Source organism: Manacus vitellinus, unplaced genomic scaffold (assembly GCF_001715985.3).
Source record: "Manacus vitellinus isolate BGI_N305 unplaced genomic scaffold, ASM171598v3 scaffold_4_pilon, whole genome shotgun sequence".
NCBI classification, from domain to species: domain Eukaryota; kingdom Metazoa; phylum Chordata; class Aves; order Passeriformes; family Pipridae; genus Manacus; species Manacus vitellinus.
In genome coordinates, this window is record NW_021940604.1 from 27,203,122 (window position 1) to 27,230,946 (window position 27,825).

General features: G+C 38.1%; 2 protein-coding genes across 2 annotated transcripts in view; both read left to right on the plus strand.

The window, feature by feature from the left end:
• Nucleotides 1–7,155: 7,155 nt before the first annotated feature.
• Nucleotides 7,156–24,079, plus strand: PNISR (PNN interacting serine and arginine rich protein). The gene is made up of 12 exons (XM_018077883.2): nucleotides 7,156–7,545; nucleotides 10,166–10,284; nucleotides 11,516–11,701; nucleotides 13,195–13,418; nucleotides 15,090–15,276; nucleotides 15,545–15,735; nucleotides 16,348–16,485; nucleotides 17,499–17,598; nucleotides 18,317–18,370; nucleotides 19,658–19,828; nucleotides 22,396–23,497; nucleotides 23,735–24,079. The coding sequence occupies exons 2-12, from the start codon at nucleotides 10,197–10,199 to the stop codon at nucleotides 23,763–23,765; spliced, it is 2,472 nt and encodes an 823-aa protein (XP_017933372.1). The 5' UTR covers nucleotides 7,156–7,545; nucleotides 10,166–10,196; the 3' UTR covers nucleotides 23,766–24,079.
• Nucleotides 24,080–24,652: 573 nt separating this feature from the next.
• COQ3 (coenzyme Q3, methyltransferase) overlaps nucleotides 24,653–27,825 on the plus strand; it is a 10,346-nt gene continuing 7,173 nt past the window's right edge. Inside the window, exons 1-2 of the mRNA XM_008932002.3 lie at nucleotides 24,653–24,896; nucleotides 27,196–27,619. Of these exons, the coding sequence (XP_008930250.2) occupies nucleotides 27,229–27,619 (391 nt within the window). The 5' untranslated portion in view covers nucleotides 24,653–24,896; nucleotides 27,196–27,228. The remainder of the gene's footprint in view (nucleotides 24,897–27,195; nucleotides 27,620–27,825) is intronic.

The following is a 27,825-nucleotide window of genomic DNA, read 5'->3' on the forward strand; positions in this document are numbered from 1 at the left end:
ATTAAATGACAACTGTATTTATCACTGGGAGCAATACCTGCTCATAACCAGCGAGAAATAGTTGTTTGCTTGCTTAGTTATTGGTACAATAAATTTTTGGAGCAGAGCATGTTGATCAAGGAGGAAGTTGCAGATGGACAGTTCACTTTTGGGGAAAAAAATAATGCTGTGTTATGTGGCTAATTGAAAATCTAGCATGAGGACTTCCAGCAGAATGATACACTAAAAAAAATGAGATCATGACTTCTTTTTTTTTTCCCCCCAAACCCAAGAGATCTTTGACTTAAACTACTGAAGTTATGATGATGTTTCTGTGGTAGTAAATATTCTAGCGGTGGGTTTGGTGCTTTATGAGAATCAGAATGTGTTTGTCCTTATGTCTTTGATACACAAAAAATAAGGAAATGATACCTGACTTGCCAATATCTGGTTGGTCCTTTTGTTCTTTTTAAAGAGTTGGCTTCAGCTCAATGGATATGTGGATTTAAGTTTGAAATAACAGACCTTGGAAGCTATACTGTTTGAATGACTCACTGAAGAAGATTTCATAGTACCTTTTTTTTTCTTTTTTTTTTTTTAATTTGGCCCTTGTTCAGCCTACTTCATCTTGGTAGGCTGTAAATATTAGTCAGATGTGCTGACATATGAACCAGGTTCTGGAAAACTTCATGGATACCGAACCAGCTGTTTTCATCAGTTCTTTTTCTTGTTCTGTATTTGGGATCTTGGTTACACGTTTGGAAAGCCTCTGTTCTTCAATCTTAGAAAGAACAGTTCTGATGTTCAGAAATGCAGTGGAGTAATTGAAGTTGACTTCCACCATTTTAGTGATACACAGCTGTAAATGGGCTGGAAGAATTTTACACGATTTTTGACTGGATGTCTTGCTGCAGATGCCAGCAGGCACATTGGTGTAGCTTCTGGTCCTCAGGAGAAGAAAAGATGGGCATTAAATGCCTGCAACAGTTTTGGGTGGTGCTGTAGATGATGTCTTTGCCAAAAAAGTGGGATGGGTGAAACAGAGTAGCAGGAAAGACAGTTACTTTAACTTTTCCTGATTTATTGCAAACTTAACTCATTCCATAAATATTTAATTTTCTAATCAGTAGCTGAGTATAATGTAGTAGTAAATATTAATTCTCCCAAATAAAATGGAAGCTGGTTTTGTCTGAGTGATGGCATGCAGTTGTTCTGACTCTGAATGTGTCTCTGCAGCCCCTCTATAGTAACTTCTAGGGTTTGTTCCTATCTGACTGCATAGAATGCAGTACTTTTCCACACTCCCAGATCTTTTCAGCTTCAGAGGTGTTCTGAATTACCTGGGTCTCCCATGTCAAGACCCCCAGATGATAATTCTTGTGACACCCTTTCTGCATTAAATTATTCTTTTTGGAAGGGGTGCTCCTTTTGGTATGTGAGGCCATTTTTCCTTTGCAGTTCTCTCTTCAGCCACATCTGTTATGTAGGGATTCTTACAGAAAAGTATCCTTTATTCCAGTGGCACAGTCATGGAAGAAGTGCTGAATTTACATTTCCTTCCAGTTTTTGGAGTACATTGAGATAGATCTTCTTGGAGTCTGTACAATATGTGTCCTTTATTGACTTCAGATTCCATCTCAGTTAGATATTGATAATACTATGGATGAGCTGCTCTATGTTGCATGTTTGGGAGAAACATGTGAACCGTTAGTGTATCCCTAGAGTATTTATCCACTAGTCCTTCCAGCCTCATCAGTGATGTCTGTGCTATCATGACCCTCTTGAAGCAATAGCATAGTGGCAGGAAGGGGAGGGGTAAACATCCCCCAGACAACACTTGAACTTGAACTCTTGGAGGTACTGGTCTTTTTATTAACTGCTTTGCTCCAGGTGTTGTGAAGGTATGATTTGATTTATCCTGTTTGCAACTGAACCGTTCCACAGAATTCATCATGGAAGCTCATCATAAGCCTTCAGTCACTGTGCTAAAACTCCACAGAGTGAGTAACAACTATCTTGAATGAAAGGAAAAGGTCTTACATTAGAATAAGGTGCTCATGCGAAAGATCTGTGGATTCCAAGGAACTCTGCTTCTGAGACATCTCCATTTTCCTTTAAATCCATGTCCACAGACTGTGAGATGCTTTTGAGGTCCTTCTCAAGGTGTGATGTGGATGACTTCTGTGGTCCAGGAATTCTACAAAGAGCATCAAATAGAGACTGATGTGCCTTTGCTGCTTGTGCTGTCTTAAGCTCACACCAAGAGATCACCTAGTTAGTGAAGCTGATTATATAATATTAATTTGTTTCCAAACCAGTACTTGCAGTTTATGACAAACCACGACTCCTGTCCCTTGCGGTCTTTCCCTTCAACTACTCTGTAAACCTAAATATAGTCGAAAAGTCATGGCTGCACTGGCAGGTTATCTTAGAGGAGATGTTTGTTTTGGTTTTGATTTTTTTACCTGGATATCTGACCTATGAATGGAGTATCAAAAAGGAGTGTGTTGTCTTTAAACCCCGGGGTGCCAAGACTAGCTGTGTAGGGGTTCTCCAAGTGTGCAGGATGGCCTGCAGTTTCAACTTCTTTGTTTATTTAGATAATGAATACTTCTTTGCTAAAGTGCAATGGCTGTTTGGAATGCCTGCAAGACAAGATCTTTAGTCATTAGAAAAACTTCTGCAGCCATGTATTGGAGCTCAGTTTACAAGTAAAACTTGTTGGGCCATCCTGTGTCATATATTGACCTACTCTTCAGGAGTGATGTGTCCTGTGATCAGAAAGGTGATGCAGCAGCCTCCCCAGAAATCACTTGATTATTGGCTGTGGTTCTGTAGGTTCCAGAGTTATTAGTCCACCTGTCTACAGGGTTGAATAAACTGGACTGCCGGATGCTGAAGATCTGGTCAATTGATGTTGATGTCTGATGTAGGAGTTCCCAACCCGGATGTCCAGCTCATGACACTGCAGAAGGTGCATGTCACTCTCCTCCTAGGGACAGGGGACAGCCTGAGTCCTAGGCTATCTCCTGATTTCTTGGGAGTCGAGTTAGTCTAGCTTCTAACAAATACCTTATTTAATTTCATCTTCCAGAGAATACTTGTTGCTCATTGCTAAGGTATTTGACTTCCATGAATTTCCTGGAAAGTCATTCAGAATCTCCATATCTCCGCTGCAGAAGCCGTGGATGTTTGAGGTATTCTGCATAGTTTGGATTTTGTGTAACATTCACGTTGAGGAGAAGGATATTGTCACAGTAATGGGAATTTCTTAGAAATAGCAAGGAAGTGTCTGCAGGAAGTCCTCATCTGGGCAGCTAGGTGTGGTTAATTGTCTTCCTGGTGGCCTTCTGGAGTGGAACTTCCTAACTTCCTAAGTCTTTGTGCTTTTTGTCTTGGACTAGCTGCATGAATTGGAGCAATTCAGATTATCCATTAGCTGTATTAAATTGATAAAAAAGGTATTGATTATCTTTTCAGGGGAAGTGTCTTGGCTTTTTCAGTTCTAATGCAGCTAATGTCATAATGCACGTAGGGAAGATAGTATCTCCAGGATAACAAGAAGGCTTTGTCTTTTGTCATTCACAGAACTGAGTCTTGACTGCTCCTTTCCATCGTTGAGAGGTCAGGGCATAGCTACCTCTGCACAAGCGCATTTGGACTGGATAACAGATTTTATGAGCTTACACTATGAAACTGCCGAGGTAGATTTAGTTGTTTGAGGAATCTGAGTGAATCTGTTGGTGCTCAAGGGCTGTTGGTGGCCTTGTCTTATAAATGGCCCCATCTTTGATAGCAGTGGGCAGTGAGCTGCAGGGGCCCTCACCAAGCACTGTGCCATTGGGAAATTCTCAGGAAACCATGCTCTTCTGAACAGGTTGCATTTCTATTGGTGTCAAAATCTAATTTGCTTTAAGATAACTGTGTTTTGTGGGAAGTGCTGGGAGGAGTCTCCCAGAGCTAAAGGTGAGCTTGTGAATTATCACTCAAAACTGTGTTTACTGGTAAGTACCTTCTAATTGTATGCTTTTCAGTGTGTGATGTGTCTGGACGTATCATACAACTGCATCAGAAAATATGTTATGCAAAAAAATGGACAGATTGAAGGAGATGCCTTTTTTCCTCTAAAAGAACAAGTTAACACTGAGAGGTAATCTGTAGCTGAGCTGAAGTCACAATCAAGGAGAGGAGTGGAAAGGTGCCTTTTAAAATATCTGTTCTTTCTCTGTCTTTACCCAACAGAAAGTTAGGTTCAATACTGTAGTAGAGAGTTTGACAACAAGTTTAAATTTCTTCTGAGTGCTGTTGGCTCTCGGAAGTTGCTGGAGATCAAGGTAAGTCCTACCTATGTTGCTGTCTCAGCTTTTATCATTAGCAGGGGAGGCTTCCCCAGCAATCCTCTCAAGGGTGGCACTTTTCATACCAGTAATTTGCTTTAATAAAACTTCAAGAGATCCTGGTCCAGCCTTTGAATAGGAGAGGTTTTTTTTTTATAAATAAGCAACATGCAAAAGAACCTATATCAGCATGTTTGCTCTTAAAAACTCCAGCAAAATTTTGAGATACCACATGAACTTTTCATAATAAATTAAGTACATGTAACTGAAATTAGATGCGAGTTGATGAGGTGTTTTGCTCATGTGATTGTGCTTCTGTACAAAACAAGAAGAATTCTCAATTGGCTTCTGTTTCTTCATTGGTAAACAGATTTTTAATAGATTCAGGTTCCTGTTCCTCAGGGAATGGCTCTTGAAGCACCAATAAATGTTCTTTTGTTTGTTTGTATTTGCTAGAGAGAGAGAGAGAGAGAAAGCAAAAAAAGGCTATGTCCAGTTGAATTGGAGGGTAGAACAGCTAACTAAAAAAACCTTAACCCATCATCATGAAGGAGGGTAGTAGCTGCCTTTGCCTTTGTAATTAGGTACCTGTAAAATGGATCCATTCTTTGAACCTGTTTGCTTTTCAAACCTGTTGTATGCAGTAATGATGTCAGAACCAGTATGTCCTAATGACTTCTCAGTTGATGTACCCCTCTGTCAGTGTCTTGCTAATGTTTGAATTGAGTAGATTTTAGCCAGTATTCATCTTCCCCTCCCCCCACCCCCTTTCAGTGGAAAATAAAGCCTTTCACTGCGATTTGGATGCTCTGCTGTGTATTTGGCCTTGTGTCACTAGTGGGAAATAGGCTTAGAGCTGTCCATTGTGTTAGGTGAAGCCTCTTTCTTTCAGGTGATACTGATTTGGGAACTTTATAAGGAATTAAAACTTGTTTATAATTCGTGTGACAACAACCTGAGTTAGTGTTGGCAATGCAGATTTTAATTAGGTGAGAAAGGACATTGATTCTCTTTTCTGCATTATTAGTTACTACTTGTGTCTCAGGAAAATAATGTTTGTTTCTTGTCACATACATTAGTACAAGAGGTTTCAGCTGTTTCAAGCCTTCAAGTTACTGATTTGTTGGGAAAGAGACACTGTTTGTTGGTTTTGGGTTTGTTTCCTCCTTCCCCACCTCAGTACTGGGGGTGAATCCCTTGCAGTAGTTTTAAAATTACTGAGAACAAGCTCCGTTTTCTTAATTGTGTTTTGTGGGTTCTTTTTGAAGGAGTTTGTGCCCTTTCCAGTATATGGCACTGAGGTTCAAAAGTGTTTTGGTAACTCTCACATCTGGTTTGTTCATTGTTGTATGACTTGGCTTGGTCTGTTTTTATTTTTGACATCTTTAAAATAGCATCACTAGCAAAGTCAGTGATGTCTGATGGGATAATACCGATATTCTGTTGGAAAGTCCTTGTATACTCAGTAAAGTTTCACAAGCAGAATACAAAGTTACATTACTTTTATGTTAAAAAGAGTAACATCAAATAGCCTAAGTTCTTGTTTAGTTACCTTTTAGTACGTGATAACTGAAAATGAAGAGCTAAAGCCAGGGGCCTTTTTGCCTCTGAAACTTAAAAGCAGATGAAACCATTAAACACTGCAGTGCTTAGCAAAACAATTTTTGAAGGTGATGAACCATCTTTAAATGCCTACAGCCTCCCTGTAGTAAGTGCAAAAAATTATATCAAGTACCTTTTTCATGTTTACCTTTTACTAGTTGATGAAAACTTGGAAAAAATGCAGGAAAACAAGTGGAGAACAAAAAAGCAGGGGAGTCTGTTTCTCAGAAAATGATGGTGTTCTGTTATTCCAGGTCACCACATAGATAGAAGCCTTAGAACAAACCTCTTCTGTTCACTGGCTCTGAGCAGTGCATTCTAAAATACGTCATTTAGTCTTCAATACTTAAATATTTGGTTACATGAGGTCTTCTCTTTTAGCCTGTATATGTTAAGGTTAGTTTTATAAACATTTTAAGATGTTAATTTTATTCCTTCCGTGTCCAGTTCCTGTTTCTGTAAAAACACGTTACTCAATAACCAAGATGGGTTGAAATAAACAGAAAATTAGAAATACTTTTTGACCAGTTTTCACATGATATTTGAAAAAGGACTTCTGCATGTATAGTTGCATAAAAAAAGTGATGTCACTGCTTTAGCATTTGTGTGGTACATATTTCTGATTAGCAAAGAATGTTTTTATACTGAATTTGGTAATAAATTGTGTACTTGAAAGCCAGCATCTTTTATAGTTGCCGATCTATGAAAAATCAACATTTTTTCAGGAAAACAGTAAAGGTACAAATGCAATACAGAATTAAAAACTTTCAAATACAGTTGACAAACTAAAATTATCAGTTTCAAGTGGCAGTGATTTTAAATCTGGATGGCATAAATTGAATTAATCAAGTGTTGAAGTTCTTCAAGGTACTATACTGTTGTTGCTGTCTTGTCATACTGTTGTGCATCAAAATAGAAACCAGCTCCATGCCTTGACCTATTGCTTTGCACTTCCCCACCTGATTTCTCTTCCCAGAATAGCAGTAATAAGGTGAAATAATCTCTGTAGTGAAAGTTGAAGACTGGGGGCCATATTATATTGCAGAGCCCTGGAGAAGCAGCTATGTGTGCTAACAGCTAAAACCCAACTGCGTTTTTCAGTCTGGCCGGGGAGCCAGCTGGCCCTGAGTGAGAGCCTCTGATCTTGCAACCAGAATGGACTTGTTCTAAGTGCCCGCTGGGTCTCAGGTCCGTGCTGACACCTGAAATGTGCTTGGGAGCAGCCCAGAGGAGTGCTGGGTGCCCTGGGGTCAGTGCTGTTCTGTAATGGGGAAATGGTGGGGTCCTCCAGCACCACTTCCCTTGGACTTGGCCTCGGTGTCCTAGGGCAAGGTAACTTGCTGACAGCGAAGCCAGGAGGGGACTGAATGCTGCTGCTGTCGAAGGTCACTGTCTTCTGTGTCTCTTAGTCACCATTTTGGATGCCAGTTGATGCAACTGCAATGTAATTTATCTCCCCCACAAAATTTATTTGAATACCTTTTAAAATAATAAGGCAGTTGCTGTCTTGAACACAGGTTATGCTGAGATGTGGAGGCATTTGTTACCTTGCACCTTCTTAATGATCTAAAGTGGTACTTCAGTTTGTCCACAGTGAGGATCAAGGCCTGAGAATAAAAAAATAAAGGTCAGAATACTAAGCATCCATTTCAGTTGAGAAACAGATACGTAATTGTGTTAGCTAGAACATGTTAAAAAAGAAATCCAGAATGCCTAAGATTTTAGGACAGAGATAGAGCCAGTTCAGTAAAAATAAATCTCATCTGATCCTATCAAGTAAATCTGTGTGTAGGAGGTTCCAATTCAGTTGAATTTGTAGAGGTGCTTTTAATATTGTTACACTTTCATAAGAGAAATTAATATTTAACAGTTTAAGAATTTTTTTTTGCATTCAGTTATATGCAAAACTGTCTCTCACATTATTAGTGAAACAATTTAAACCCTTTGCTGAGTTTATTTTAGTGTAATTTCACAAACTTGTTGCAACATACCATGTATGGAGGTAAGAAAGTGCTACCAGAATGACTGAAATATATTTTTATTATTGCTGGTGTGATTTAACAGCTAGAAACAAAGAGAGCAGCACCGTGAGGCTGTGCAGTGCAGTGGTAGTCTTGAACCCCAGTTGTTACAAATTTAAGATGTAAACAAGTTTATTTTGACAACTGAAAGAATTTGTATTCTGAGTGGGAAGATGAATTGAGAGGAGATAGAAACAGTTACCTTTTTCTTATGTTAGGGTGAAAATAGTATGAGAGGTTACTTGTTCATACATATGAAATATGTATATATGAATACCCAGAGAGCTAGCTGTGGCAAGGCCAGCTTAAATGTTGCTTTAAGTGCATTAGTAGCTACCCTTACACTCAACTGGTGTAAGAAAGTTAATTTCTTAGGTACAGATGAAAATTAAAAAAAAAAAAAGAGAGAGACAAAAGAAAGGGCAGGGTCTGCAGTTATTAAAGGTTTGAATATCATAAAAATATAAGTGAAATGGGAAACAGCCACCATACTTTATTTGTCAGGGAAAGATAAAGAAAATAATTAAGTAGGTTTAGCCCAGTGTTCCCCCATGGCCAGAGTTGAACTAGTCGTGTTTAAAGCCCCCTCAAAAAAAGGCATTTGCAACTGAATATTTCAGAGCCATGCATGTGTAATTTTTGTGCAGTGTTGAAAGTAAGTGGTCTCAAAGGTGATCTACAGTTTTTTTAAGATAAAAGATTTAATTAGACAGAAGTATGCAACATACGAGCTTGCGTTCCTCTCTGCATGGCCCCCGATGTTACACGTACGGCTCTTTGTGTTGTGCAGTTCTGTCTAGTGATGCTTTCTTCCTATGCAGTCATGCAGTTATTTATGTAAGTGGATAAGCACTAAGCACAAGATGCTTTTGCAAGCAAGATCCACTGTAATTGCTTTCTCTGCCTGCCGAAAGCGGGCTCTGTCTGGGGTCTGCATGTGTCCCGCTCCATAGGAGTGGCTGGGGTTGTGTTCCTGGCTGGCCACCCAAGTAGCACTGGCTACTTTGAACTGGTTTGGTCTGAAGCAGACAGGCTCTGTTAATCTATTCTGTATCACACTTGGCTGTGAGCCACGACTAGGTCTTGTATGCTGCTCCTGTGACCTCAGGGAACGAATTTTTGTCTTTCTTTTAAGTTTGGCGCATTTGAAACAACCTACATGGTTGATGTTTTAATGGCATGTGCTCAAGGATTGTATGTTAAATTCCATGAGGATATATTTATTGAGTGGGAAGCCTGTTGAGAAGTTCTTAACAGGCTGGGTAGGACAGAGGGAGTCACACTGAGTGTGTTCCTACCCATACTGGGTTTTGGGAACAGCTTCTGGAGAGAAGTGTTCCCAGAACCATGCCAAGTCTTTGCCTTCAGAAAAGCTGTTTGAAGCAACGTAGGTAGCCACTGTCAAGTCCTCCATGGTGTAGCAGGTCAGGTGTGCGCCAGAGGTACGAATAACTGGAAGGAACTGGAATGCCATTACAGGTGCACCTACCTGGACTGCTGCACCTCAGAAAATTCTTGCAAAGCTGGTCCTGGAGGACCACTTACAGCAGGTTGTGGAGCTTTGCTGTCTGGACCTAGGGCTGCTGCTGCCTGCTCAATGAGGATATACAGCACAGCAGAAATTGTTTCTCGTGATTTTAGGGGACCATGTGGTAATTGTACAGTCATATTTATTTTTCTTTCTCAGATTTGAAGGAATGTATTATTTAGAAATTATAATGAGCCTGTACAATGCATAAAATGCATGTCGACACCATCTTGTACCTGTGCAGTTCTCCAGTGCAATCATTAACAATGTGTTTTAGCATTTGGTGACTTCTGTCTTGCTTAACAGCCTTGCATGACACTTGTATAAAAAAATACACATCTTTTCCCTAAGAAGCAGGCAAAGACATCAAGTAATGCCTTTCATATTTTGACTTGCTTTAAATTGCATTTATTGTCAGATGAGTTCTTGTCTTATAAACTTGTCATATCTCTCTTTGAACATCATTTTGTTGTTAAGTTCGTTGCAAAAATACAGAGAAAGCATACTAGACTTCTGAAATCTTACAGTAATATTTTCAGATATTACTCTAAAGGATGAACCATTTCCTCCAGCTTAAAATATTAAGCCAGCATTGCTTCAGCTTGCTTTGCAAGGCTTAACTATATCTGCAGTTATGTAAGTTTCAGTTATGTGCTATTTCGTGGGCATCTATTTAAACATACAACTATTATTTTTAGTTGAAATATAGACTATATAAAGACTTAAAAGATGTGGGATCAAGGTGGACAACCTTGGCAGCAATGGCCTTTGAACCAACAGCAGTGGATGCAGTCATTTCAGCACCAGCAAGATCCGAGTAAGTATATAGAAAGCTTTGTGGATTAATTTTTTTAATCTGTTGTCATTTGAGTTTTCGGATCTTTGTTACAGAGCATGACGCATAGTTGCCCTTTTGTAGCTGCTCTCAAGATAATACATTTATGATGCTTTTCAGAACTCAAAAAAATAGAAAACATACATTGAATCCAAATGCTTTCACACCATTAATATATAATATGCAAAACAGAGGCAAGCAGCCTGAGTTATCCTAGACAAATTATCAACATTTAGAGTTCATTTACTTCTACAGAATCTATATCCTTGTCAGTTGTTTAGCCAAGCTGAATAATTTATTTGAGAAAATCTGCTTTTCTGTTTGGTACCTGTGTGGCAGAAGTACAGGTATAATGCAGATATATATATATATATACAGAAAAACTCTCATTGGAAGACTAGTGTGATGTTTGGTTTAGGTTACAACGGTGATAATCATGATCTCTTGTTTGGATTTTTTTTCCCCACCAAAACCCACCAAACACATTAAACAATAGAACATAATATACCTTAAATTGAGAATGAGGTGACAACAATTCAAAATTTCCAGAGAAATAGAGAAAGGGATAAAGAGCATGGAGGTGTGTATTTAATACTAGGGCAGAGTGATGAGGCACACTGGTTTTACTCTTACTTTAATTTCTGTTAAATTCACTGGAGCATTTTCCTGATTTGACAATAAGCAGAAGACACACTAGTGTTCTCATTTGAGAGTGAAATTTATTTACTGGTAGGAATGGCAGTAAAGAAAAAAATGGGGGAGAGAACTGTAACATAATATAGCAAGGGTTATACAAAGAGTATACATTGAAAAATCATTTTGTAACTCTGTATTTTCCTTGCACTCAAGTCTTCATTAATTTAGAATTTAAGGCTATTTATATTTATTTCTGATGTCAAAATTAGCTCACTTATGAAAAAAAGTACATTGCTGCCACCCATTCAGTGCTAATGTGAACCTAAAAATAATATGCCTTATGGCATTTTGAACATGTGCAGAGAAACTCTACTTCAGCAAGTCCGTACGCTGACATTTGCTTTGTTTCTTTTACTGTACACCGTGAATAAGTTTTAATGGTGCTCACGGTACTTGCTGAAGGTAAATGTTGCCCATTTCTCCCGAGCAATAAGACCTGTAATTAAAAAGCAGTGTTAAACTGTATTAAACTGTTACCGTGAATTGTAACCTTTTTAATTTCCTCTGTTTATTTTAGGCCAAATTGACTGGGCTGCATTAGCTCAAGCATGGATTGCTCAACGAGAAGCCTCAGGGCAACAGAATGTAGTGGAACAACAAGGAATGATGCCAAACGGCCAGGATATTTCAGGAATAGAGTCTGGTCCAAACAACCATAATAATTTTCAGGGGGATCCCAACTTCAACAGAATGTGGCAGCCAGGTTTGTTTTCCCTCCTATTCATTCCTTTTCTTCATGTAATGACATTTTATTCTTGTCAGACAGTTTTGGGTGTGAATATGCCCTGTCGCTCAGGTTTTAAGATGCAAAACTACCAGTTGACTAATTAACAAGTATCACAGCTGCTACTTTCCAGTCAGGTGTTCTACAAAATGGGTTACAGTACAGAACAGTTATCAGAAGGGTCTGATAACACAACTCAGTAACAGGTTTATTCTATCCCTGTCATAGGGATATGAATGTTGTAGAAAGATGGTCTGAATTTCTTTATATATTTATTTCACTGGATCTTATTCTTCTTCTGTGTTACTGAGCTTTTCTTTAGTTTAAGCAATGTTATTCTTAATATATAAAAGTAGTCACAGCACACAAAACTGGATGGCTAGCCAAAGTTCTCTTGTTTATTTACTCTGTTTCCACAAAGCTTCATCTTCCCTCTGTATCCTTCCAAATTTCTTTTTGGATCCAAAAGTCCTTTGCACACTACTAATAAAAAACTAAAATGGCAATCTGAAAACCTAACTGGCAGACAATTGATTTTGAAGGGATTCACGTTCCACAAGTGCAAAGAGCTTGTGTTGTATGTTACTTGCAAGCTTTCAGGTCAGTTTGAACATGCAAAGAAAGAACAGCAAGTAGAAAAACTGTGCTAACACTTTTTAGTTGCTACAGTTATGGATCCCATTAGGATGCAGATGGCAAGCACAGTGAAAATTAGAAAAATGGACTAAAGAACTGGATGGAAGGTAAAAATTAACCTGAGAGGCTAGATATTAATTCTGTTACTGGGGGAAGTTACAAGGTAGCTTTGTCTGTAGGTATCTGTACAGCAGATACAGTTTTCTAAGGAAATCAGCCAAAAAATTATGGCCACATGGACTATTTATTGATTCCTTTGACTCTTTGCATTCTGTTAACGAGTTGTAACATATTTGAGGGCTTATGACTAGCTTATGCTAGAACCTCTGCTAGGTATTGGACAATCCAAGGAATCGTCCATTATCAAGACACAAGACTTTGGAACGCAGGTTTCAGTGGTTGTGCTGTTTACAAAACCATTTGCTTTCCATAGTAGATGTTTCAAGTCTATTATACAAAAGAATAAAGTAGGTCATTGCTTTGAAAGTTGAAGTAGAGAAGTAGGAGCAGTTTTTTAACAGTTTAAACAACTTGTAAATCCTGTGGTGAAGTCACTGTCACTAAAAATTTATAAAAACAAATTTACAGCATGTCTACATCTGTCCAATTCTGTCCCTCCACTGCATGTTTTCGTTCAGCTACAGCTATTTGTATTTTCTTCATTTAGTTGAAGAAATTATTGGCAGTATAACAGTCTGTAGATGGATGATTCTTTTGAACTTTATTGTCTGTGATGCTGTGAGAAACGTTGTGATAAATACAAGAACACTGAGTGAGTGGTGACTCATGTAAATTATACTAACTTGGTATTGAATTGTATTCTAAATCCTAAACAGAATGGGGAATGCCTCACCAACCCCCTCACCCACCTCCAGACCAGCAGTGGATGACTCCAACCCCAGGTCAAATGGAAATTGTTCCTCCATCTGAAGACAGCAACAGTCAGGACAGTGGGGAATTTACTCCTGACAACAGGCATATATTTAACCAGAACAATCACAACTTTGGGGGACCTCCCGATAACTTTGCAATGGGGCCAGTGAACCAGTTTGACTATCAGGTGAAACATATTTGTTGCTTTAATATTGTAGGCGCGCAGAGTCCCTTCCGTGGATGTGTTCCTCTAATATCATCTAGCGGCGACTTTCATTCTTCAGTTCTACAAACATCTACAGAATCTGTTATCTGCTAAGATACATTTTTCCCAAATACTTTAAAGAAGAGCCTTTGGAGTTTTCAGTTCTGTTCAGAGGCCAAAGAGTTTTATTTTTCTATAGTAGTAATGAGATGGCTGTTGTCTTAAATGTTAAAATGAATCACTGTGTTCCAGTATATAAATTAACATTATGTAGCTTTGTGTTTAAAAAAAAAAAAACAAAAACAAAAAGAGGAGGAGAAGGAAAAAAAAATAAAGTTCAGAAAGATTTATTTAAATACACTAGATAATGTACGACAGGAAACAGTCCTGTATTTGCAGGGAGATAGACTGGATGATCCATTGATCTTTTCCATATCTATCTACTGTGATTCTTTGAATAAACAATGGTATTTCTAAAGAAGTCCACATCCAATTTTTTTCTTCATTCTGGCATATAACTTGCATAGCATAATAAACCTGTAGGTGGTTTTAGCACTAATAACGGCAGGAGGAATTGTACAAAATCTTTAAACACAAAGCAGTTTTGTATCTTCCCTCTATTTTCAGTATTTTTCTTTCAAAACACTTGATATAAATGACAAACTGTACCTGTTAAAAAAACCTACATCCTGTTCATAAGCAAACACAAGGGAAGATGGGCAGAAATGTTTTTCTATCTTCTGGGCTGTTTTTTTCTTGTAATTCTGTTGTTCAGCAGTATCGTTAGGTAGTGAACAAATAATTTGCCAATATACTAGTTTATTATAAGAATATTGTTTACTATTGTGGGACAAACTCTTAAAATTAATTTCTCTAAATACTACAGAGAACTTGGTTTTGCAGTGAATAAAAGAGAGATGCTTGACCTGAAATTGTAGTGGGAGAGTGCTTCAGCACTAGTGACTTTAATAGTCAGTAGAATATTTGATGCTATAACTTTCTTCCTAAACACTCTCCTCTTAAATAGTTTCATTAGGCATTTCTGGGCAGCAAACCTTAAAACAAATAACTCCTTGTATGCCTCAAGAGTTAGGGCTTTTGGATTGCGTACAGCTTGTCCAGAACCCAGGATCTATACTAAAATGACATAGTTATGAATTTAATATTTTAATCAGCCATACTAATAAGATCCGTGAATGAATACTGGAAAATGCACAGTGGAAAATTCTTTTGTAATGAAAGGTTGAACTTTAAATTTTTGTCCTCATGTTGTAGCTAAAAGGAAGGACTGCTAACATAGCTAGACTTTTAAATCTTAGTTTTGTATACTCTTCATTTAACTGCATGCTCTGATGCTAAGCTGGCAAGGAACTGATGGAGGCACATGGTGATTATAGGCTTAATGTTTAGCACGATATAAAAGGAGATTGGTTGAAGCCCTTTCAGCTTTGTTAGTATCCCTGCTTAAATCTAAGTTTACTCATTAAGTATTTAAAGGAAACTTGTTTGTGGGGATCACAGTAAAAGAGATTGAGATCTCAGTAGCCTAGAAATCGTGGATTCCTACTTGCATGGATTTTTGTAGACCGACTTGCTCACATGCTGCATTTGGTGTTACCATGTGAAGAAAAATAAACTGCATTACTCTTTCAGCATGGGGCTGCTTTTGGTCCACCTCAAGGTGGATTTCATCCACCTTATTGGCAGCCAGGACCACCAGGACCACCAGGTCCTCCAGCACCTCCTGCACCTACTCAAAATCGAAGGGAAAGACCCTCATTCAGAGATCGGCAGCGTTCACCTATTGCGATGCCTGTGAAGCAGGAGCCTCCACAGATTGGTACATGTTACCCACTCCTTAATGAAAAAATATAAAACTGTGTTTTAAAAAGAATTGCAAAATTTGAAGACCTTTTCTTCTAATGGAAAGTAAAAGAGCAGGGAAAGAAAAAGCCATTGTGAATGGTTTTTTCCCCACAATAAGATGTGTAACTTGTTTGAGTGGGGGAGGTGGAGGGTTTGCTTCTTTATTTTGCGGGGTTTTTTTGTTCTTTTTTGGGGGGGGGAGGTTTTTTCATCTTGCATAATTGTAAACCTTGCTTATGTAGATGCTGTGAAGCGTAGAACTCTGCCTGCCTGGATTCGAGAGGGCCTGGAAAAGATGGAAAGAGAAAAACAGAAAAAACTGGAAAAAGAGAGAATGGAGCAGCAACGTTCACAGATGTCCAAAAAAGAAAAAAAGGAAAGTGAGGAGGCTGAAGAAGGGGATGGCCCACGGTTACCTCAGAAAAGTAAATTTGTAAGTAGAAGGGTTTACTTTTTGCTCAGGTTTGTATTTCCTGAAAGGTATCAACTTTTTGGTCTCTTCAAAAGAGAGACTGTACTCCTGATTACCTCTTTGGTTTCGTTGCTGGAAGTAAGGTTATGCTGCTACTGTGTTGATAATTACTTGGTGTTTTGAAGTTTTTTATGTCTGAGAGGTAAAATATATTATTTGATCCATAGTAGCAGAAAAACAATGATGAAATTGGCCTTTTCTCCTTTTTTTTTTTTCTTTTGGAACATACAGAGTCTTTGAAAGCCTGAGTTCTAAGTCAGCAGCTGAAAAAATTCAGATACCTGTATTTGCTAAACTGAGCCCATTTAGGGGACCTTGCATTGCCTTCACTGTAGCAGTTATCTTGTTTGTAGTGCTAAGTACATGTCTGGCAGTCAACTGACAGCTATGTATTTTCTTAGCTTATGTGGGTAGAGGTACCTGTGTATTTTTTAGGAAACGAGAAAATAAATAGTTTTATGATAACTGTAATACAGATTTCAGTACAAAATAAACCAAGTTGACTATTACAAATAGAAAATAAGGAGCTTGACATCTATGTTTTTCCTAAAATGTACGATGCTGTTCTTGTAGGACAGTGATGAGGAAGAAGAAGATGCTGAAAACACAGAAGCTGTAAGTGTTGGGAAAAGCAGCAGGAGTCCATCCCCAGCTCCTCAAGAGGAGCAAAGTGAACCAGAAATGACAGAAGAAGAAAAGGAGTATCAAATGGTATTAATAATGTAGTTCTCACTAAGTGTTTCTGTCTAATTGCTCATATTATTTGCGTATATCAAAATAAACCACTTTTTCCATGCCTGATATTGTCCGTAGAGGTACAGTGCACTCATACAGATATTTGCATGTCTCTTCATAATGCTGTCTTTCTCACAGAATCAAGGATATAGATTATATAACTCACGTTTAGTGCAATAGTGAAAGAATTTAACAACTGTAACTTTTACATTGATTCTGTTATTTATTCTGTGGTTTTGTTTCACTTGTCGAATATTTGAAGACTTTAGTTATTAAGTGCACCCATCTCAAATCCATGCTTCAACGTTAGTTCATGTGAAAGGGAATGTAAGAAATGTATTCTTGTGAGAAAGAGCTAGAAACCTAAGTCCTAGACCAGCAACAGTTTCACTTTGTGTGCAGAACCTTTGTCCTTTGAAATCACAGTTGAATGCTAATTGTACAACTGAAACCTTGTTAATTAAGGCCCTGAATTCTAATAGGTTTGATAAATATATTTTTGTAAAGCATGTGGCCAGACTGAACATCTTGGAGAACAAGCTACCACCATTTCAATTTTTCTAGTAAATATGTAATAATAAAATCCTGTGTAAGTAACCTCTGATGATTTTTGCAGGCAGCATACCAGAGAAATGTGCTTGTTATTTTTTGAAAGAATAAATGGGATCAGTCTAATTACATTTCTGATTTACATATTCATTTATTGTATGATCTTTGACATTAGGATCAGTGCCCTGGATAGCTGTGTGCAATACATGCAGATACAGTTCACAGTCAAAATACAAACCTGAAAGTTTTGACATCAGGTCACATTTAAACAGTTTCAATCTTAGGTTTTTAGTCACGTCTGTTGAAAGAAGTCATTAAATAAAATGTGTAGGAGACTACTTTCATAGCTATCAAAAGAAGTGAAGTCCTATGTATAGAATTTGAATTCAGCGTTTATTCAAGATGTTTTGGCCTTTAATTCTATATACCATTTTTTTCAGATGATGCTGACAAAAATGCTGCTGACAGAGATTCTCTTAGATGTCACAAATGAAGAAATCTATTATGTGGCCAAAGACGTTCACCGTAAAGCAACTAAAGGTATGCCAGCCTCTGGGATTTTGTTGTTTTTTTTTTTTCTTTTTAGTTTCTTCTGCGAATATTCTATATTTGCATGTCTCTAGAACATTTAACCTCCATAGCTCTCCCTCAAGAACAATTCCAGTATAATGCATCCAACTTGGTAGAGTTCCAATCCAGTAATCATGTACTGTTGTCCTGTGCAGTGTATTGTGAGTTACTTCAGTTATTCCATTTTTTTCATGCAATTCATTTCAGTTAAAATGGTGCCTTGTGTGTCAATGGCTCGAGTTGTAGCTGTTTCTTAATACTGTCATCTTTATCTCAAGGCTGTTCAGAAGTGAAAAGAGATGAACTTTGAGTCCTCAATTAGTAATTAATTTGCTTTCACTATTAACATGTATTGCATTTACATAACAGATTGTTTTAACGTAACAGAGTTAATCTAAATATGTTACTACTGAAATTGAAAATTCTGTGCAGATGCTGTAACTTGGAAAGTGATTTATGAGTATATATTTGGTTTTTTTCTGTTCACTGTTAATTTGCAGTTAAATTCTAAATCTTCGTGGTCAGAAAATCTGGAAGTGGTTTTAAATGGATGATGCGTTTTTAATGTTTCTTCTCTCCCTCCAAAGAACAGCAATAGTAGTAGATTTAACAATACCATAGACTCATGACTATGAAATCGTGGCTATTTGTGTTAACATGTTGTTCCTGTTGTTGATGTGATACAAAGCTCCTGCAAAACAGCTGGCACAGTCCAGTGCACTGGCTTCCCTCACTGGACTCGGTAAGTATGTTCCTTATTTTTGAGAGGGCTTAAAGGGGGAGTTTTGTTCTTGCCTTGCATTTCTAGAAATTGCATTTTGAAACTATATTTTAATTGCCCGGGAGTATGGGTCACTTTCTGATAACTTTATCATTATCAGCACCTTTGTTTGTTTCACAGGTGATCCTACTGATATGTAAGTGGGATAGTGTTTGGAGTAGAGGACTAGGCAGTTAGTGTCTGGGAATCCTACCCTAATTTTGAAAATATGTAAAACTTTTAGATAAATTTACATTTTGAAGTGTGATAATTTCAGAAGCACACTGCAGTTTTCTAAGAGAGGAATACTGTTTTATATTTTTCTCCTATCTTGATCCATCCAAACCAGAGGGGAAATTTGATAGAAGAGTAATGTGAAAGTCTATAAATGAAAATATTATAATCTTTGTAATTATTATTTTATTGAAAAGCTACATAGGCACAAAGGCTCCCATATCATATATTACCATAAACAACATGAGAAAAATAGATTGAAATTCCAGCTTGGAACACAACTGCAAAAGATCTTTCCCAACATGATTTTTATCATCTAAAACGTACTACAGCAGTGTCAGCGATCAGTTATATGTTCATTACATGGAATTTTGGTGAATTAGATTGAATGTTATCATCACAAGTATTCACGTTGCAAAACTAAGTAAGGATTCTAAGAACCTTAGACTGAAAGAAAGTAAAATATCTCTGTGTCAGATTTAAATTGACTTTATCCTTCTTATCTGTCCAGTAGTTATTAATCCCTGGGGGAGAAGAAAGCCTGTTTTTGTTCCATGTCCATACCTGTCAAAGTGCAGTGTTTTCTAAATCAGTATAGAAAAATTGATATGGCATTCAGAATTTCTGTAGCCTGGACTACGGAGACGGCTGAAGTCATTTCAGAGGTGTCTTCTGGGAAAGATCCCAGGCATTTTTTCTGTCCGGTTGCTGATGCAGAGGCAGGCACTATTACAGTCTCCACAGGGAGCTTTTTTGCCCTTCCATACAATGGAAAAAAGTACCGTGATCACAGTGGTTGCTTGCTGAAAATAGACAAGCTGTTCCAGAAGGAGTAGAACCAGACAGTGAGCGTCAATGCAGATATGGGAGCCTTGAACACACCAGTCAAACAACATTGGCACTTACCAGAATAAAGTGACTTCTTCAGAGAAGAGGAAGTGAAGGAAGGGAATGTTACTCTCCTCTTTGCCTCACAGAAATATTAAGAACAAAGCTTAACCTTTCCTCGTGATAGACTGGGCTTTATGCACGCAGGTGGACTGGGTGGTTATGGATCAGGAGACAGTGAAGATGAGAGGAGTGACAGAGGCTCTGAGTCATCTGATACTGATGATGAGGAATTACGACACAGAATCAGGCAAAAACAGGAAGCGTTTTGGAGAAAAGAGAGAGAACAGCAACTACTACTAGAAAAACAGCTAGAAGGTAAATTGTATAATGTCTTCTTACTGCGCTGCTGTATATGGAGTTTGCTACTTAGTGTATGTAAACTGATTGAAAATTCATTTTATGCCAAATGTAGAAATGATGTTATTTATTTTTAATTAAAATGTTTTAACAAAAAAGATGTTCGAGCTACTTGATCAAAGTGGGGGTTGCTGCTTTCTTGTTAAAAAGAAAAAAATACATGTAGTGTTTTCCATAAATTTTTCCACTTCAGTGTATAAAGGGGAGACATGGTGCATAAATGTATGCTCTAGATATTGTACTGTACAGATACTGTATAAACAATCATACCACTTTATAAAAATGTACATGTGTGTATAATGTATTTTTAAAAATTATTAGTATCTCAGTTATGCCTGGGGGATAAATTTCACCTTTCTGCTTCACACTGCAGTTTATATAAACTCGATTCCTTAAGGTTGAATATGAAGCACATTTCACATCATCTGAAAAACTTGCTTTTCTGGTACATAATCTCAGGCAGCACGTCTTTCAGAATGTACAGTGGGACCTGCAGTTTCTTTGAACTCATTGACCTCTGTTGTAGTTCAGTTTTGTTTCCATATGCTGCATCCTCGTAGCTGGGTTTTAACCTAATAACAGGGAAAAATTACTGAACTCAGTAGTTGACACTTAGCCTATGAAGAAGGTGGTAGGCTTGATTTAAAAATGAACAAAAAAAAACCCCAAAAAACAAAAACAACAATCTGTGATTTACTTCTGCTTTTCCATACAAGGTAAGGTTTATTCTTTTGTACTAATTATGTAGGTCAAAAGGGTATCACAGTTACCTTGCAGTGCTGAAGAGCAGTCTAGATCAACAGATGAATTCAATGCTAACAAGTCATGAACCAAGTTCATAGGCTGGAGGAGAAAGTGCTATTATGATTAGCACTTAAGATTGATGATTTCCTCCTTTTACTTTTTATTTTAAAGGCCTGGAAATAAAACAGATGCTGCTGTTAATGAAAGGCTGAATTAACTAAACTTTTGGTTTCCTTAATATTCTTGTTTCTCTCTGAGTGTTTTAAGATGTATGCATAAAAGGATAGTCATATGGAGAGTGACCGAGTGGTGGCTTATGACCTCTGTCTTCCACTAAACTAAACCAGATGCCAGTGTGGAAACATCTCCATGGAACTACTTGCAGAAATAAAAATCTAGAGTAAAGCAGCTGATTCTATACGTCCAAAATATGGAAGAATACTAAATGCAGAGTCATTTGTAACAGTGTTTTGGAAAGGCAGAAGATTTCTAATATACTATACAGCATCTTCTAACATAGACTGGCTTTTACCTGTATTGCCTAATAACTTGGGGACCAGATGGAATTGTTTTCTGGGTTAGATTTGACCATCAGCTGCCATTTGAATCACTGTGTGTTTCTAGATGCAATTTTATCCCCTAAATTAATTCAACAACTGATGGCCCACATCAAAAGGCCCTGTTTTGGCTAAAAATGTTGGATGTCACTTATTTTTTTCCTGGGTTCAATTTAAAATGGGAAGGGGAGATAAACTTGGCCAGTGATGCAAAGGATCCTAGGTTGAATAGAAATAATTTTTTTTTAATTTTGGAAACCTCTGGAAAATGTTCTGAGGGTCTGAAATCATGGCCCGATACTCATTATGTTCCGTTCAAGAAATGTATTTTTAATTCATCTGTTGTCATCTTACCACATTTATCATATTTTCTGGCTGCCAAACTTACATCTAATCTGAGCTGACATTAACTTTTCACTTTGTGTGAGCTTCACCAAGTACCTGTATTACATGCTGTGATCTTAACTTTTGAGCTGAGTCTTAAGCAAAGAATTATCTACAAGTCTCCTTTTTTTAATCCTATTCCTCCCTTCCTCGGAATTCATCGGTTATAAAACCTGCAAAGAAAAATGTTGATTGTTCATGCTGGTTAGCATTTAGGATTTAATCAAATTATCCTTGAAAAACACCATAAACCCTATATTTTATTTCAACAACCTGGTATGTCACTACAGCAGAAGGTATTCCTCCTAAGACTGTTTTGGGCAACGAGGCCTACAAAGTATAGAGGTACAGCCAACATTGTTCTGACGTTGAGAGTCCACTCATATGCTGTGTGGGAAATACAGCTTTTTCAGACCAGTCAAACTCAGGTGAATACAGCTGGAACAAAGGCAGGAAGCATCAGTTCCGCTAGAGGGATGTTGTAGGATGGAGAATGAGAGAATCAGGTGTGCAGAAAGGTTGCAAGAAGGAAAAAGTCTTGTGTGTAGATGAATTCGGGAGTTCTGGTGTTCCAGGATATTTGTTTGAGAACTTCTTCTTAAACCATTGAAACATGAAATAACGTCAAGGACTTCTAAAAAATGTCTAGGCTGTACACATTTTCTAAACCAGGACAACTTTTCTAGAATTATAAGAAAAGGAGTGGTTTGGTGTGGTGGTGGACAGTGTTTCAATTATAAGTGCTTGGAAATTTGGTTTTGTCAAAGTAACAGTATGGAAATTATTGACATATTGCTCCAAATTGATTGCATTATTTCTTCTGTGTACCTTTTTTTTCAGAAGAGAAGCTACAAAATGAAAAAGTTTCGAAAGAGATGAGTGAATTTAGCAACAAAGAACAAAATAGTAACTCAGCATCACAGGAGGCAAAAGAAATTGAAGCAGATATGGTTCATGAAAAGAAAAGATCTCCAAATGCAATCACACCTGATGTAGAAGTCAAGAAAGAGGGTAAAGACAGGACAGGAAGGAGTGGGTCCAGAAGCTCCAGCAGTGGTAGCACTAGCAGCAATAGTAGGAGCAGCAGCAGTAGCAGCACAGTATCTAGTTCATCCTATAGCACTAGCTCAGGTAGCAGTCGCAGCTCTTCACGTTCTTCCTCTCCTAAAAGGAAGAAGAGGCACAGTCGCAGTAGGACGCCATCACATAAGGTTAGACGCAGCAGAAGCAGGAGTTACTCCCACAGAAACAGGAGAGAGAGGAGTAGGAGCAGAGAGAAAATACGGGAAAGGAGAAGATCTAGTAGAAATCACAGTGCTGAAAGAGGGGAGAGGCGGAGAAACCGGAGTCCTTCAAGAGAGAAAAGCTGGGATAGACGTAGAAGCGGTAGCCGCTCACGAGACCGGCGAGCCAACCGTGCAAGCCGCAGCAGAAGCAGGGACAGACGTAAAGCTGAAGACCAGCGTAGAAGCCCAACTGGAAATAGGCACAAACATAAAAGTGAGGGTAAAGATCAAGACAGGAAGAAGGAACAGGGCGGAGGTGTAGATAAAGACAGAAAAAAGAACAGAGAAAGGGAGAGAGATCAGGAAAAAAGAAAAGATAAGCCCAAAAAAGAGGAAAAAGAAAGTAAGGCTGGCAATCATGATGACAGTAGATTAAAGAGAAAAAGAGACAGTGAAAGAACTTTCTCTCGCAGTGATTCAATATGTGTGAAAATAATAAGACAGGATTCCAGACAAGAAAGCAAAAAAATTACTACCAAAGATAGCAAAAAGCGGTCAGGCTCTGAATCTAGTGCGAGAAGTAGTTCTGAATCACCAGGAAGCAGTAAAGAAAAGAAGGCTAAGAAATCAAAGCATATTCGGTCATGCTCCATGGAGAAATCTCAAAGGTCTGGTAAGAAGGCAAGCCGCAAACACAAGTCTAAGTCACGATCAAGGTAGTATACTTTTTAAGTATTTTGTCTGACTTTTAAAATTTTTTTTATATTCGTCTTCATGTGTTCGGCATATGAACTTTTAAAATAAACTATGGTATTTATTAAACTTTTTGTCTTGGGCAAAAGTAACTTTGGAAAATCTTTTAAAACTATTAATTACTAAGCCTAAAGTTTGTGGGTTTGGGGGTCTTTTATTTTTTCCAGTTAACTTTTCCCCCCTTTTCCTTTATTTTTCAGATCAACAACTCCTCTTCGTCGTAAACGCTGAGGAATTTATGGCACCAGTGCTATGACGTTTAAAAATTCCATGAGTTATAAAAGGCTTGTCTCATTATAGAGGCACATTGTGGCTATGTAGGTGAAACCAGAATCCTTTTTTTATCTGTACATAGGTGTATTTTTTCCAAATGCTGCTCAGAATTAAATACCTAATAGGATTTCTTTGTATTACATTTTTTCAAGAACGGTAGTGCTTATTAAGACTATAAAACAGGCCATTCTCTTTCAGCTGTAATGTTCTTAAAATTACTATTGAATGTACTGTGATGTCAATAAAGCTCTTTAGTTAATTTTTGTTTAAAATTCTTGCACCTGAATTTTGTGTTAAATGGTAGAAAGTACTTAAAAAAAAAGGCAGCTTTTTTGGTATAACAAATTTTTAAAGTACTTGAGAAAGATTTAACATAAAACACTTACCACAATATGTTATTCATGGATTTGATGAGATTATTGGGGTTGTGGAAGAACAGAGCAAAGGCATTTTCCTTTAGATATGTGTAATAGATTTTTAATAGCCTTTTATTTTGGTCTAGCAAGTACTATATGGTGTGTGTGTAAAATATGGGTCACTGTAATACAAACTATACTTAAACAGACTGAACCCCATTAGGAATATGTGTGACTAACTGATCTTGTGTGACAGTATGAAGCTCTGGAACTATATTCCTCACCCAGATTTCAGAAAGAACTTTCTGGATGTTCAAGATATTACACGAACATATCTCAGAATTTTAGATGTTTTTATGGAATATGTTTACAAATGTCACTGAGTACACATTAGAAAACTGACAATAGGTTAACTACATTTTGGCACATGCATTAATTAAATGCATAGTGAATATTAAAGCTGGTTATTTTTGTTAGCATTACGAGAATTGCGATTCCTGTCCGGATAATACATTGATTAGACAGCAATGTCAGTAAATTTTTGGGTTTAGTATTACTATAAAGTGAAAGAGGTCACTGATTATCTACTTTGGGAAATTGACTGTTAGTAACCAACAATATACAACCCTAGGTCAGTAACTGTTGCAGAAGAACATGAATTCAGGGAGAGATCTGTGCCTAGAAGGTCTGGTATGACACCAGCTGTGAAAAAGAAAAAAGGCCTAACATCAAAGTAAGTTTTCTTTGATTGGCTGTATCCGTTAAGAAGAAATATACTAGTACAGGCAACTTGTGAAGCATGTCTTCATGAACAGATTAATCCATTTAACTAAATTAGAATTAAGCTATGCAGCATTTTTCCACTGTAATTTTTTTCATAAATTAGATGCAGAAATAAACTGTTTCAGTGCAAAGAATCACATTTTAACTATGCCTTTATTAAGCAAGCTAATGGCTAGTGAATACATGCATGTTTATCAAAACACTGTTACAGATAACGAATTAGTTAATCAGTTATAAATTATAACACTCCCCCAACGCCCAGTTATGTCCTTTTACATAGAGTAAACAAGTCATACCTATTAGCAAAATAAGGCATAATTTGCAGCACATAACTTCTACTTGCATCGGTAGCGGTATAAATAAAAATATGTTGATCCAATCTTTCTACGCTCTTTGCTCTGGGTAAGAGTGAGGATTTTTTTAAAAGTGGGTAGCGTAACAGTTCAGGTATTTTAGAAGGATGCCTTGAGAGAGAAAGAAAGAAAGAAACTAGAAATAACTTTAAGAAAAGCTGTTGAGGAATACAGTTTCCAGAATGCATTGAATTTGATTTTCAGTTCAGATTTTATATTCTCTGTCTAATAATAAAAAAGATTGTGTATGAAAAGCTTTATATACTCTGCCAACAACTGGAACTCTGTCACTTCCTGTAAATATGAAAATTATTTTTTTGACACAAATGCACTTATATGGGTAGTGACTGTATGCCAATAAAAAGAGCATACAATCTCTGTATTTAACTGTTTCAGAAATCTTACTATAACGGCCTGCTCAGTAATTCAATATCATCACTACTCTGTCAGCATCACGTACGTTCCACTTCTTTGGGCTTTAGTAACTCCCTTAGGAATGTTTTCAGCGGAAAAGGCTAAAATAACAACCAGTCTTTTAATTCCATGCTTATGAAGTGATACGAAAATGTGCAAATATATACAAAAATGGGTATGTATCTTTCCGGAAAAGTCTAAATTGGGTTGTTGCTCTATTCTTTTACATTTTAAAATGAATGCTGCAAAAACTTTTCAGGGCACTGCAGGAAAGCAAGACATAGGATTTTGAATGTTAGCAGCAACATGACACTTGGAGGCATTTCCCTTGAAAACTTTTTTAATAAACAAGGGATAGTGTGGAATCAAATGAACCGCGATTTCCGTGCAAATTGTTCTGAAGATGAATACAACAAAAACAATGGGAATATGTACCCAAAGGTCCCTGCAACGGCTTGTAAGAACAGGAACCAGCTGTGTTCATGGATAGGCCAAATAAAGAGTAGTTGGGTAAAATATTCTGACTTTAAAGATGGATCAACTACATGCATTTTGAAATATAGCACAATAACAAAAACTCTGTTCTGTCTTGTGGACAACCTCTAGTTTGAAATGAGCTTATCCTCTTAAGTAGAATACTTGCCAGTGTGCATGTATTTAATTGCTTGTTACTGATTTTAAAATCACAAATATAAAAGCAATGGCAATGTAAGGATTCGCTCTCGCTCAGATTTTGTGTTTCCTTTGCTAAATAAATGACAAGTAATAAATTAATTTGTATAAGTAATACGCAGATGCACAGTTTGAAGGAAGGCTTAGTCTTGTATCTTAAGGAGACTGTCCTAGCATATAGGATTTCTTTGAGCTCTATTTTTTTCAGTAGCTCTGAGATGTTATTAAAGACTCATGAGCTTTGTTGGATGGAAAGCAGGTGAGTAGAGAAGTGATGTAGGTTTGCCATAGGTTTAATTGCTGTTAAGTTTTTTTGAGCCCTTTCAGCAGTCTGTATTTAGCTTTAAAAAGAAAAAAAATCCAAACTTTACTACGTGAATTATACTGTATTTATAGGAGACTTGTAAACAGGCAGATTTCAAGCAGTGAGGGTTGTAAGCATCAAGCAAAGTCAGTTAAAGCAGAATGGCATTAGAGGTAAGAGCAAGTCAAACCAGGACTGGTTATACTACTCAAACTTCCTGCGGTCTGGAGGCTGCCCCTGCCCTTGGCTTTGTGCAGGCCGTGCTTCCTGCCTGTGGATGCCAGCATCCGCATGGCCAGGCAGGGAACCCGGCCTGTGGTCACCTGCCTGGCAAGCACGGAAGCGCTGCCAGCTGCTGCTTCCACGGCTTACCTTTGTCTTGCTTTGCACCGTGCCCTTCCAGCCAGCTTTAGTTCTTATTGGGCTTTCCTGTGAGACCTGCAGCTCAATAAAGTGTCAGAAAATGAATCTTTTTAAAAACTGGCTTAATTCTTTTCCATTTTAAGCTTGTTAAACTATCTCACCATGGGGATTTGAGAATGCTGAAGCCCAAGTTTGGGGGAAAAGGCCCCCCGCGTCTGTCAGCCCTGAACTGCCAGAACTGCTCACCTGAACCTCAGTCCAGGGCCCTGGGCTGCAGTGCCCGGCAAGGGAGTGGGAAAGGCATCCTTGTCTTCCTGGGGCACAGCCTGGCTTTGTCTGCAAAAGGTGACACGGCAGCCTCTGAAACTGGCAGCAGCAAACCAGCCTGGATGGTTCCCAAGAGGAAGCACTCGGGCTCTTGTCTCGAGCCCAGCCATGCTGAGAGCCCAGGAGTTCTGCTCATCCCGCAGCGGAGCACTGCAGGCTGCTGGGAATCACTTGCCTGCCGTGCCTCCCCTCTCCTTGAACGGAGGAGTTGCGTGGTTTGTGCCCTGCCCTGCAAGTCCGGTGAGTTTCTTGGTAATAAACTGAAAACTGTTCATCGCTGTGTCGTCCGAACGAGCCTCTGCTCAGGGAGCCTTTTCTTGTTCCAAGACAGGCAAGGATCGGGACGAAGGGGGTACTCATTTAAACAGAGTCGCTCCAGGTGAAGCCCTGGCGACAAGTGCCACCGTACGGGTTGGCATTCGCAGAGGCCCCAGCGCCGGGCGGAA